The sequence below is a fragment of the Rhagoletis pomonella genome, unplaced genomic scaffold, assembly GCF_013731165.1.
Source record: "Rhagoletis pomonella isolate Grant_MI unplaced genomic scaffold, Rhpom_1.0 Rhpom_scaffold_00002, whole genome shotgun sequence".
Lineage (NCBI taxonomy): Eukaryota > Metazoa > Arthropoda > Insecta > Diptera > Tephritidae > Rhagoletis > Rhagoletis pomonella.
The window spans coordinates 9,581,927-9,596,383 of record NW_023458556.1 but is presented as its reverse complement, the minus strand read 5'-3'; the positions used below and the strand labels follow the sequence as shown (position 1 = coordinate 9,596,383).

Below are 14,457 nucleotides of genomic sequence, written 5' to 3'. Positions count from 1 at the left end.
TAGTTTTAGATGCATTTTGATCCATAGACTCTCAATTGATTTTGTTTACAATCGCTAACGTGACCTCCTTTATTGTTTGCGGATTTCCAAGGCACGAATAAATATGCAAATAAACACAGATAAACTCAATTCGCATAAAACGATGAATCACTCCGGTTTTCAAGAACTAGCTCACAGTCGCTCACTGATTTGTAAACTGATTTACGTTCAAGCGGTCCACTGACTGGGCTTAACTGTCGTTCGGAGAGGCCGCATACAATCAGTCGATCTTTTGTCACTGCACGAAAGCGCACACATTCCATTCCACTGCGATCAGACGTATTAATGCTGCGTCAATTGAGGATCGGCCTTGCTTGCACAGCTGTTTCAACTTGTACTTACTGTTTGTATAAGTACATACATACATACATAAATATGTATGAGTATGGCTCACTTAAAGTGTTCGAGTCAAGTTGTCGCAAGGTAGACCGAGCAGCTTCTAACCTAGCCTAGCCTAAAAGCACGCGCGAGATATAAAAAAGAGCGCTAAGGGACAAACAGCAATCAGCCGGCGATTAACAATTTCAAATTTTTTTATATTTAAAATTTTTTTGTGAATAACCGGTTCAATACCTAAGTCTCTATCTCTTCCGGGCTTATATGCTTGATTTTTAAAGCAAATATGTAGATATCTTTATCTACTTTACGTATGCCTGTGAACGTTTATAGTATGTGTGTATGCATATGCATACAGACACACCAATACAGCCCAACACGTTATCGCAAAAGCGCAAATTTCAAAAGTATTTTTACCAGAGTTGGAGGTGGCAGGCAGGGTGAGCACTATTAAAATCATCGAAGTAGCACAAATTCGAGTGCATAAATTAAATTCCAAATCCATTTAATTTACTTTCGATTTCATTCAAAAATAGAGCTTTTAAGTACTTTGATAACACTCACATACATATGTATGTGCAAACTTTTTTCATACATATAGTAATTTGCGAATGTATGTATGGAAGGATTATAGAACATTTTCGACGAGGAAATATACTGTATTGGACGTAATTCTTTCACATTTTTAATTTCATTTTACGTGTAGGGTGAATGCAAAATACATACATACATATATTTAATATAACATATATTTTAAATTGTATATAAGTATTTTAGTTCTGTTGGGCATTGAGACCACGTTAATATGTACAGTTTTTAATTGACGGTCAAAAAAAAGATGAACAATAAAATATATTTTGTTAACATTTCAATATTTCTGACTGCTTGGCTTCCGCGTTTTTACGGAGCGTTGAAGTTAAAAGCGATTTCTTTGAAATGCTCTTCTGTCTGCAAAAAAAAAAAATAAATAAAACTTCAAAAGAAATACACTCTCAACTCTAAGTTGGGTAGTAAGATGTTTTTTTTTAAGTTAATACCCGCGAAACCTAACTTAGAATATTTTACGCTTTTACAGCAACAAAACACCTACTCAAGCAAATGCATATACATATAACTTTATGTTATTGTTGCGAGATTCTGAGGCATGTAACTGCGAGAACTCTAAAGATGCAACTATTTTTCATGGCGATCTAAAAATTTTAATGCCTTGCAACTGTAAATGTCATTTTAGGTTAACAAGTGCAGCAGCCTTTGTCATACTCCTATACATATGTATATGTAGGTATGTATGTTGAGCTAATTGAATTTAATCAACGCTACTTATTTCAGAATAGGAGCTGTACAACTCTCATGCATTCCACACACAAACGCACAAAGCGCTTCTTTAATTAAAGACAATAAGGAATGTACTGCCGTCACCCAATGAATAATTGTGTGCATGAAAGAGCAAACAATTGAATTATTTCATGTTGTTGTTGTGGTTGTTGTAACAGCATACGAGTTCTCCTAATAGTGTTTTGGGAGTGTTGCTGCAGTGACAGTCCTTGGCCAGAATCCGATAAACCTTTTCTTAAGACAGGGGGTCTAAGTGCAAAGTCCAGCAAATTTAAATTTTTTATCAACGGAATAATAATAGATTAGCGCTTACACATATGTTAGTGTTTGGCCGAGCTTCACCTCCCATCTGTGGTGTGCGTCTTGATGAGAAACTGTTTTTCATGGCAGAAATACACTCGGAGGTTTGCCATTGCCTGCCGAGGGGCGACCGCTGTTAAAAAAAAAAACCTTTTCAACAGAATAGTCATGGTATAATTTTGAAAGAGGACATAATACTGACCGTTTTCGCAGAAGAATCTCAAAGTCCAGCACATTGGACTACAAATATCTTTGATTTCTTCCAGAAAAATATTCTTCATCAAAAATTAGGAGAAGGTGCGAACAAAAAAACTTCCACAACATAACATAGAAAGACCTTAACGCTAAAAACCTATTGGATTTTTAAAATAACTATTGCAGCATAGAATTAGTTACATTCTTCAATAAAACCCGCCCTTTTAAGAAACTTGCGGCAAATGGACTGAGTTTCTATGGACTTTTTTCATCACTCCGTAAAGATTGGGCGTTTGCATGCTGGACTATACCTTCGTTCAGCGAAAATTATCAGTATGATGCCCCTTTCAAAAATATACCGTGGAAATTCTGTTGCAAAAACGCTGATGTACAGTATAACTAAAGTATCGCACAAAAATGCATAACGTAATTATAAAGATAAGGGATTAAGGGAGTTTTAGAAGCCATCCCAATGTTTTCTGCATGATAGAGAAAAAGTTTTCGTACACCTACTCGAAATAAGCTAATATGTTGTTCGGATTGAACTTGTAAATTGTTCACTACTTACTCGCTTTCACCGTTATTCAACTTAAGAAGGTATTGTGCACGTGCTTCATCATGACATTTCTTCTTCAAATCAATGATTTTTTGACGCTCATGCTCAATCACGTGATGACCTGAAATTAATTAAATTCATAAGTTGGGAAATATGTAAGTCAACTTTACAACTTCAATTCAATGTACCTTGTTGTGCCAGCAGCAGTTGCCGATTGCGTTCTATTTCTTTAATGCTATCAAATATTCTCGTACTGGCGCCTTTTGTTGAAATGGGTGCGCTACTCGTCACTTTACATATGCGATCAATATCGTCCTGCGATGGCACACGACGTTCCAGTGGATTTACTTCGAAATCATCATTACCCAGCGAAAGGTTAAATTTAACCCGTTCACTATGTTGATCGCTTTTGTCAAGTTGCACGGGGTCTGTATCAGCAGATTCGGTAGTATGCCGTGCGTCAAGACTTTTACATGCCAAATCGGCATCATCAATATCAACGACATACAGCTGCTTACGTTTAGGAGTGCTTGTGACTGGCGCTTGAGCAGGCAGTTCAATTTTATTGTTGAAAAACATATTCTCATTTACACTTTTAGACATTATATCCGCACTACTACGCTTGGGGCATAGCAGTTCGGCAGAACCAAAGAGCGATTGGGACATAACACCCGCTGCCAGGTTGTTGTGCAGCATAGGCGAGCTCGAAGATGCCGTGCTGACGTCCTCTTCGGATGTGTCCACTTTCAATTCGCCGGTTATGTCACAAATGCTGCTCTCAATCGCAGTTAGGCGCTCTTGCTCCATTTTTAGTAAATTACATGCATTCACTAACTTTGACTTTAAGGTTTTGGCGTGCATTGAAGGGTTGCCCAAATCCTGGCCCTCCAGATGCTGTAACTCAATGCGTTTCTCCTTTATTTTCGCGGACAAATTCGCTTCTTCGTTGTGTAACTCCTCGCGATATGCATGCCATTCAGATTCTTCTTCCAAATACTGGAATTCTAAATCCTCAAATGTTTTACGATCATTTTCCAGCGATTCGCTCACATTGTGGAGTTCTTCTTTTAGACAGTCATTACTCGGTTTCTGCTGCAACATCGACTTTAATCTGTTAATCGAGAACAAACAAATATATAACAACTTTATATAATCGAGTTGTATTTCATCATACTCACTTCTTCGCTTGATCCTGCTTCATTTCAATTGACTGCTTTAGTTTTGCCTGCTGATTTTCCTCCATGACGCGCGTGGCATTACGCTGCGCTTCAAAGCGATGGATTTTGTTCTGCAAGAGCTCAAGCTGCGTCTCCAACTCACCAACAGAATCACCTACGGAGTGTACTTCGGCAGTAACCAGCGCCTTTTCCATATCCAACTGTAAACGTAGCAAAAGGATTAAACTACTTAGCACTTTAACGCAACACAATTTCGAATTCTTACCTCCCTCAGTTCTTCTGCCTCCATCTTTTGTAGCTCCGAGATTTCATTCTTCAATTCCTGTACTCGCATTAAGAGCTGCTTTCTGGTTTGTTTAAGTTTTTCAATGTCTTCGCAGTCACCCAAAATCGGTTTTAATTCAGCAGCCGCGGCTGTTTTCGGCAGAGAAATGCCATTATCAGTAAAATTCGAACTTTTTGTAGCGCCAGCGTTGTTAAAACTCATCAAAGCTGTTTTGGAGAACATTCGCGGTGCTGGTGCCGGCTTCTTTTGCAGCCTGGGCGAATTTTGCAATGAATTCGATTCGTGCAAGTTTAGCGTGAGATTGTTAATATTTTTATTTGTACGCTTCGCGGGCGAATGTTCAGCTGATACCGACGCCGTTTTAACAGCACTGCTCGGCTGATAACGGCAGCTCTCCTCTATGGCTTGCATTTCTAATTTGAGTTTTTCCTCAAAAGTCTTTATCAGCTGCTCGTATTCACTCTGTTTGGGTGGCTTGGGTGCCACTGGTGGTGGTACGGCAGCGATGGATGCTTGACCGTATGCATTGCTAAACGAATGGTCCTTTTTTGGCGACATACAAGTGGTGCGAATTTTTGTACGCGGACTTTGGGGCACATACTTGCCCATAACCACATTTTCATAACCTGTTTTTGGTGAACTAGGGCCTTGAGTTTGACCACCGATTTCCACCCGGTTCTGGCCAACCAATCGCACATTTTCGTAACCAGTAGAACTGGAAATTGAACCGTTATGTGCCTTGGTGTTGAGATTGCCGCTGCTGCCTGAGAAGGATTGTTGAAGCTGCGAGCCGGATAGGTCGTGATAGAAAGGTGACTTCTTGTCGCGTGGCAGTGACCCGTTTGTTTTGATCCGGTTTTGAACAATAGGTGAAGAAGTGAGGGAAGCGGCACAACTTTGATTTTGGCGATCGGAATATTCAGTACATATTTTCAGCATGTCTTCAAGGCGTTCATTCTCTGAGCTACTCAAGCTGGACAGATTTCTTCGCTGCATGCTGGGCGAACTCTCGTATTGCAAACGATGCAGCGGCGACGAATTCGCTGAGCTGCTATTAATTTCGGTATTCAATCCGTTCATAGGATAGATTTGAAGACCTCCATAGGTACCTGGTTTTGGGTAACGATCATAGGCTGGCACATTGTGGTGATGAACACCGCTCGCGCTTCGCAGCGGCGTCGTATTATTCACCTTTGCCAAGAACTCTCCACTGCCATTTAAGTTGGTGCTTGTGTTCTGTATGAAATTCGATGTGCTCGGAACATTGACATAATTTCCTGTTCCATTCTGACCATTTCCCTTTAAGCTATTGTTCAACTGATTGTTCCGCACGGGAGAGGAGTTCTTATCATTGCGATGATTTTCAGCTAAATTTTTTGCGAAGTTGGCATATTTTTGACCCAGCACATCCTTTGCTGGCATATTTACAGTCACCAGGTCGGCGGTGAATACCTTAGGGCAGTGTAGTCCGTTTATATCGATTGGCGCTGTTGCGACGTTGTTATACAAAGATTTACTGCTACCAAAAATACTCTTCGTGCATTCTCTACCCATTGACATTGGCATCTGTGCATTTGTTATTGGACTGATATGATCTTCATAAAATGAATTGATGGCTAATGATTGACGGGCATCTGCACTGCCGCTGCTCGAGCTCAGGCTCTTGGTCGAGTCCCGTCGTGGCACTTGCGTGAAGTCTATCTGTGGCATGGAAATGCGTTCATTCGAACCCATAGCAGAGCGCATCATCTGAGCTTCGGCTGGATTATTGAAACGTAAATAATTTGAATTTCCAATAGTGATCATGGCACCCTGAGTCAAATTGGTCTCATGTGTGATCTTCGTACCATCAATCAGTATGCGAGCATCATGCTCTGGTACGATGGTCACTTCGTTCTCCTCGCTGCGATAGATGGTGCAATGAATCGGTCGAACGCCGCTGCCATTCAAAGATATGCTGCAACTGGAGGCTGAGCCAATAGTCATATCACCTGGAATATGCAAAAGTTTGCATAAATAACATAAATTTTATGTTGAAAAAGTGTAATTAAATCTTGAAATAGAAATATTCTTAATTGAAATAAATGTGAGCAAGCCGGTGTCTAATGCTTATAAATTTCGTGCGCAATGCCCTCTCGACCTTGATGTTAGGCGGGTCTTCGAAGAAACCAATTTGTCAAAAATGATGAAACGACCTTCGCAGCAACTGCGTTAGAAGTGAAGTCATAAATCTGTGCATACTATTTTATATTCGGCATAAATACATACATACATACATACATATGTTATATGTACATTAGGGCAGTCCAAAAAAAAAATTAACTGGGGCGAAAATCAACATTTTAGAATATTTTTGCTGCCTCCCCCAGTACTGAAGAATATCGAAAATAAGGACACCTGCATATTTTTTTTATTTTGAGATCGCCTAACATTTAGTCGCGCCGTCGGGGTTTTGAAGTTTTCGATATATTTTACTTGGGAAGATATACCTCTTTGTAGAATTTAATTGTTAAAAATATTATTGATAAAAAATTTATTCAATTCATTCATTTATTCAAATTTTATATTTTTTCTTATAAAGTGGGGGGTGGTGTGATTTGGGGTTCACGCAAAAACTATAATTTGGTCCACCTTAATATACACACATACATATGTTTGTAAATATGTATATTTACCAGCTACACACATATGATCTAGGTATGTATAAGTATGTACATATGTATGTATGTATGTAAAAGAGTCGCAAAACGCTAAAAAAGATATTCGAACTAAAACAAAAAGATTCTGGCTACGATCCGTCAAAACTATTATGTTTTGCTAATGGCAAATGCCGGGTTTATTGCCGCGCAATACAATGATGATGTAAGTACATTAACGTTTTGTTTTGCTCAAAATTTAAACAAACAAAAGACTATTGCCAATATGAAATTTAAACAAAGATATATGTATTTGTGTTTATGTAGTTATTATAGTTATATATCTGTTTACGTATCAGCTAGTTATTAAGATCGCTTTAGTAATCAAACATTCGTTGTTCATGTATTCTTGAATATGTAGGTAGATGTGCACTAGGGTGGTCCAAAAACAGTAAACTCGAAATTGTAATGCTCTCACCCCCTAGGATTGTTCTATATCGAAAAAAGTATACCCATATTTTTTTATTTTGAAATCAAAAAGTATTTGGAGGTCGCTCAAAGCGCTCAAAGTTTTCCATGTATTTTTATATGGGAAAAAAACCACTTTTCGTAGAAATGGTATAGAATTCTTGAAAACCAATATTTTATGATCGGAAAACTCTGGTTCTCTTCAGGAGACTTTCAGTAATAAGACCCAATTGTTTATTTAACCATTTTTTAATACTAACGATTTTTTATTGGTCCCCCCATTGAATTTTTCGGGGTTTTTGTGGGTTTTTGGCGGACCAATAAATTAAAGTTGCGATGAAAAAATGGTTAAATAAAAATTTGAGTATTATTATTGGGAATCTGCTGCAGTTAAATTGAGTTCTCTCATAGAAAAGTATTGATTTTTAAGAATTCTATACCATTTCTACGAAAAGTTGTTTTTCCCCATACAAAATACATGGAAAACTTTGGGCGCTTTGAGCGACCTCTAAATATTTTTTAATTTTGAAAAAAAAAATTGAGATACATTTTTTTCGGTATAGAACAATCCTAGGGGGTGAGAGCATACAAATTCCGACTTTACTTTTCCACGTGTATTTTTGGACCACCCTAATGTGCACATATTTAGTTAGTACGTCAAACAGGAAAAACGTCTCATTACTCGATTTTCGAATTTGCATCAACTGAAGCCTACTTAAAGTTTTAAACGTTTTTATCTTTTCCGATACTCGCCGCCACAGATGCGTAAAGGGACGTACATAATTCTTACGTAGAATCTCTTGAACGGTCCAAGAGCCGCCTCATTTGATGATGATGACGAAGGACTTAAAAAGTTTTTATTTTTTAACCGGTTTCGGCGTTTTCCCATCATCAGTGTCATTTTTCGTTCTAAATACCAAATTTTGTCATGGTTTCAGCTGCTGGTACTATTCAGCAGGTTGGAGATATAATTTTATAGTTCACCGTACATCAATCTCCAGTTCGTCGTCCTTGATTTTGCAAGAATTCGTCCCCATAATTCAAATAATTTCTAGCCATCATTCAAAAAACCGATAATTCGAACTCTGTCGAGAAAAATTATACAGGTATGAGAACCCTATGGAGGCCAATATATATGCGTATGCGAAATCTATTAATTGCATAAATTGAAGTTTTGTATATCAATTATTTAAAGCTTAATGAACAAAAAGAATATAACAGCGAATAAATTTGTGCGAACTAACGTTAAGTAATACAAGCCCACACTAGGTGGCAGCGGTGTGCCGGCAATTATAATGCTTTTGCTGTTGCCATATCTGTCCTCTTATCAAACCGCGAATGACCTTCAATTCCATTTTATTTTATTTATTTTTTCGATTATAATGTGGCACATTTCTACAGAACACAATTTGTTTTTTCCATTGAATACTGTTTTTCAATAAAAAAAAAAACAATTACTTACAGTCAATCAATTAAGTTTTGGTTCAGCGATTTTTTGCAATACGGGCAACTGTTTTTTAATTATTTTATTTTTCGTAACTTTTTTTTTTAAATATGGTTAATTCTACGAACAAGACCCCAAAAAGGCGAGCTCCAAACCTTGTGCAAAATTAAAGAAAATTCTGCAAATTTTCATCAAAATATTACACTTTTTAATTACACTCTTTAGAAAACAACTGGGTATGCAGTTTTTAGACCATTCAATTTTAGTATAATAATGTGCAAGTTTAATAATGTAGCTACCAGAAACTTGCAGATTATTATACTAAAATTGAATGCGTTAAAAGGGTGCACGAGACTTGGACCTCCGATTTTTACGGTTTATGTTGTAGAATTAACCATATTTTTTTTTATAAAAAATTTGCGAAAATAAAATAATTAAAAAGTAAACAGTTGTCCGTATTGCAAAAAAGTCGCTGTACCTAAACTTTATTGATTGACTGTGCATACATTTCTGGGATCAAAGGCGTATGTATGTATGTATCGCCCATTTACTAAAAGACTGAAACAACGCGATTTGTACATACATATGTATGTATGTCTATGCGTTCGTTATCTATTGTATACCGCTTTTTCTTCTTTTAGAACGTTAAGCTTATGTTATCATTTTTCAATTCTGTGCTATTCTGCATACCTATGTGGCTGTGCTGGCGTGCGTGGGAAGGATTTCCAAGAGGGCCATAGCCCCATTTAGAGTAGTGTTATTAAAAAGTCCAATGATTCCACTTTATCTAAAGCACTTTTCTTGTTGCGCATAAATAGCAAAAAAAAATTATCTTAACTTTTCGCTTGTATTATTTTGGGCAAAGAAATTCCATCTTTTTATTTTTCGAGGCTTTTTTGCTTTTCTATAATTTTAGGAACTCATAAAAGACAAACTTGAGATTAAAATATACTTTTCGAACTGAAATTTAACTAGAAATTCCAAAAGGTCCCGAGAAACTCTCAAAAATTTCCTGAAAAGTACCTCAAAAAATTCAATTTTTTTTTGGAAAAATCAAAATTTATCACTACCCCAAAATGATCGGAAAGACTAAAACACGAAGAATACCGAAAAAATCTCCCGAAAAATAGAATACCAAGAATAAAAACTTCGAAAGATTCGAAAAAATAAGAAAACAAAAAATACTGTGCAGATCTCGAAAGTTTCTTAAAAATAAAACATGAGAAGAGCCGTATAGTCCGGAACAAATTCCGAAACGTCCGGAAAAGTATCGAAATACGCGAAAAATTTAACACGAAAGTCACGCCAATCCCATAAAATCACGAACAACCCCAAAAGTACTCGAAAAAATAATGGAAAGCAAAAGATGAAGACTCCCGAAAGGTCCCGAAAAAAACATGAGAAATCTATAAAAATGAAAAACCTACCAGTTAGGAAGCATTTCACTTTATTAACAATTTTTACTAGATGGTAAGAAAATAATGCTTATCTAATAATTTGAACTAAAAGAAAATCATTGTTTCCTACATACACAACAGCGAACAATATATAAAGAAGAGTCAATTCTTTAGATGGTGCAGAAAGATCTATCAGAACCCTATGTGGAGACTTGAGTAGTCTAGGTACTTGTTTCTCCAAAGTCTTTATTAATTTTACGCCCAATTTAAAAAAATGAAACTTTCCTGCAGTGTATGCATATATTTGACTTGATACAAATCAATAATTGCCTAACCTATTGCTAATCACGAAGCTTGGTTACTATAGATCGAAAATACGCTATTTTACCCAATTAGTACTCATCCCCATAATTATTTTTTGCTCTTTCATTCATTTTATTCAAAAAAGCTCTGGATACCAAGTTAAATTTCATAATGGTTCGTCCAAAATTATTCGTAATTCGATTAATTAGCCCCTCTCCCACTTATGGCACTGTGCACGCATACCCATCTATTACTCTTTTAATTAGAACTTATGTAAATATTTTTATCTAAAAAAAAAACATTGCGATAGGGTTACTATTACCTTGGTAAGAATTCGTTAGAAGAGAAACATATTGACAAAACACGTTTCATGTGTTCTTCTTACCTATGGGTATGTAATGTATAGTAACTGCTGTACTCAAACGTCCACCTCCTAAACTGACCAAATGTGGATCATTGGCAGCAACGCGCAGTGTAGGATCCTTTTTCGTTAACGACATCTAAAACAAAAATGGAAAATAATTTTACTAAAAAATAGGTCAATAAAATAAATAATAAACAGAGGTAGAAGGAGTAAGAAAATAAAAACGAATACATAGTGGTTTCACAAGGTGTGGTAACATGTCGTAATGTCGTATGTCATAAATTGTATAGCGGTTAAAATTAAGTTGAGCCACAAGGGGTCATAAGTCATATTGTATTTGCATAAATTTACTGATGGTTAAATGTATTATTTGGTATGGTTATGAGTCCCGTTAAAGTATTTTTCACTGATCACGACTTAAAAGATATCGATTTAATTTCAACTGCCGATAAGTTCCCCTTTTTGGTTCAGTTAACAACGATTCGAAGTTTTATTGTTTCATTATTAATTATAATACTTATGGCCTTATTCATTGACGTTTTCATACATTTTTCAATTTATAAACCTTTTATAAAGCTACTTTATTTTTCACGAATAAAGCCATTAGTTTAAACGCTTTCTGGTCTTGTCCTGCTCGCATCTTCTATGGATATTTTACGCATTTTAATTTATCATAGAGTAAATACTATTTTTAGACGCTGAGAACAAAAATTTCTGACGGCAAAAAATATGCACATCCCTAATGCTCATTCATCCATAAATAAATACATGAATTTGAATGAAAGCTTAAAGCTAATAGCAAATGCCGTATATTTTAAATTTCTTCATATCTGTAAATATGTACATACAGGACCGGTCACTCAAATTGCTCCCCTTTTGATCCTCAGTATTAACAATTTTCTTTTTGTTTATTTAATAATATTCATTAATTTGTTATGAAACTACGGTGAAAATTTTTTCAACTTTTATATTCTTTGTAGAAAGTTTGAAACTTTAATTTGTATCAAAATTAAATGAAGATCAATAGATCACTTTAGAGGCCGCGGTGCATAGGGCCCATAATAAAAAATAAAAAGAAATAAAAGAGCTTAGATATCGACTTTTCGTTTCCAAGAAGTCTTTTTAAATCATCTCTCGAAACCTAGTTTTCGTAATTGTACACATACTAGTCACTTTTAATACTTTTTTGCCTATTTCTAGTCTGTAAGATTGTAAATCATAGACTGAATAAGGATGTTTCCATTGGAACTATAAAATCTATTATACTTTAAGAAGTCCACCAAAATATTTCGGAAAAATATTAAGATTTACGTGAGCTGCAACGATTTGAAAATACCTCCAAAAATGGAGTTTTTTTTATAAATATAAATAGTTTCTTAGAGATTTTTTTAGATTTTTTTTTAAATCCCCTCAAATGACAAAACGGTTTAAGCTTAAAAAATTTGCATAAAAATGGATAACTGAGAACCTAAACTCTTCCGATTTAGACTTGTGAGTTGTCATTGGAAACGTATTTTCTCACCCTTTTTATTTATTTGCTAATAAACTCATTCAAAGGATGAAAGAGAAAGGTATTAGGACGTGTTGGTATTTGAAAAAAAAAAATGGACACGAATAACTTTTTTTTGGACAGAAATAAAAAACAATGCCTTTCTACTGAGATCCCATAAGTTTAAATCAGAATAGCTCTGGCCAAGTTATTAAAAGTTTTTCGTAGATCAATCTTTGAAAAAAGTAAAAAAAAAACAGTATCAAAAATAGCATTATTACGATTCCGTTGAAAAGATGTTTAAATATTTTTAGGCAGATTTTTTAAGCCTAATCTGTTTTGCCATCTGAGGGGACTTTTTTCAAAAAGTTCTCTAAGAAACTATTTTTATTCTTAAAGAACTCCATTTGTGGAGATATTTTCAAGTCGGTCACTTAAATCTTAATATTCTTTCCGAAATATTTTGGTGGACGTCTTAAAATATAATAAATTTTGTAATCCCGGCGGAAATATCGCAACTTTTTTTGGCGATGCAGTCTAATGTATGTATATGTATGTATGTATGTATGTTGATATGAATATTTGCTGCATGAATTCACTTTTAACACTTTCGTTATGACTTTAGCTCATTGTCTATGCAAAAGTAAACAATCAACAATACACCACACGTAGCAACCGCACATCTTAATCGATAACTAAGTATTTTTCCAACATTTTGTAAATTAGTTTATTACACAAATTGATTATGACACGCAAAGTGTTGAACTTACAACAATAATTAATGGGGATTATGCAGCGATACAGCTATCAACCAGAAACTGTACGGACTGATGTCCAAATGCCTAACTTTTATAAATTAGCACACATCTCTAGAGATTCGCACACTTTTTACAATAAAGATTTCACTTGGCGAAAACTGTTTCTAATTTATAGCAAAATATATACATAAATAAGTATGTATGTATGCGTTTTGAAAACCTACATAAAATATGCGCGCAAAAGTAACGAAGTTGTTACGCTTTGCTTCACTATATGTATATGTATATATAGAACCGCTTCAAACTAAACACCAAGCTAGAATAAAAGCGAACGTGCCAGAATGAAGGGAAACGAGCTGCTGAACCTAATACGCGAGTGCTGTGATAAAGGGAAGGTAACAGTGAAAGAAAATGGGGTTGTAAGTACTCTGTTTATGTACTAATACATACGTTTGTATGTAGCTGGGCACAGCTGATTCGCTCACATTCCCGCCGATTGTTTACTGATCTGCTACAATGCGCAGGCGCAACGCGATATCATAGAAACCTTAACGCAACTAATACAAAAACGCACCTAATGGCTCAGTTATGCATACTTGGGGCATTGCATGAGAGTTGTCACATGAGGAATCTGTTAAATGAGCTTAGCGTGTAAGCGCCCTGCAGTAAATTTTATAGACAGTCTAAAAATGTAACAAAAATTGAATCTGTAACAGAAAAGAAAAAACGAAAAAAATTTCCAAAAATCTAGTCTTAAAAAAGGTTTCTTATAAAAAACCAAACTGTCCAAAACGGAACCGGTTAAAAACTAATTGCAAAGTAATGCACTGGGCGACAATTTTCACCGCCAATGACATCGCCGTGTAAAACTGGACAATTGAAAGCATTGCTGGGGTAATGAGCTAGAACTAGTACTGTCGGCAAAAGGTCTAGTTCTACGCTAGTTCTGAGCTAGTCAGATTTTCTGCAGGGCGGTTACCCAACGCACATTACACCTGCGATCAATTAATTAGAAACGAAATTGAAAATGATATTGTTTGCAAATTATGTTTATTTTTAATAATTTTCATTTAAAATATGATTCAATCTGTAACAGAAACCACAACAATAAAAGTATCAAAGCTTGCAAAAATTCCAAAAAAAAATTATCAAACTTCAAAAAATTTTCATCAGATTTCCAAAATTTTAAACAGAATATTTAGACAATTTTCGGGTATGCAATTCTGTAGCCCATTCAATTGTAGTCGGAGAAAAAGCATGTCTCCAGTCGTTACAAATTACCGTTGATTTTTTGGAATTTTTTTTTGTGGGGGGTGTTGCGGGTGTTATATGGAAGAAAATGGAAATTTTCTTAATATTTTGATTAAAAATTT

The 14,457-nt window shown here is 35.5% G+C and overlaps 1 protein-coding gene across 2 annotated transcripts in view; it reads right to left on the bottom strand.

Annotated features, from left to right (window-relative positions):
* Positions 1-14,457, bottom strand: part of LOC118733034 — a 61,641-nt gene that overhangs the window by 22,508 nt on the left and 24,676 nt on the right. Inside the window, exons 1-6 of one of the 2 annotated variants that reach the window (XM_036462204.1) lie at positions 13,097-13,186; positions 10,859-10,973; positions 4,205-6,216; positions 3,940-4,139; positions 2,950-3,872; positions 2,774-2,882 (exon numbers count right to left, since the gene is read on the bottom strand). In XM_036462204.1, coding sequence (XP_036318097.1) covers positions 2,774-2,882; positions 2,950-3,872; positions 3,940-4,139; positions 4,205-6,216; positions 10,859-10,973 — 3,359 coding nt within the window. In that variant the 5' untranslated portion in view covers positions 13,097-13,186. Of the gene's footprint in view, positions 1-2,773; positions 2,883-2,949; positions 3,873-3,939; positions 4,140-4,204; positions 6,217-10,858; positions 10,974-13,096; positions 13,187-14,457 lie in introns of those variants that run through there. The other variant, XM_036462203.1, reaches the window with a different exon arrangement.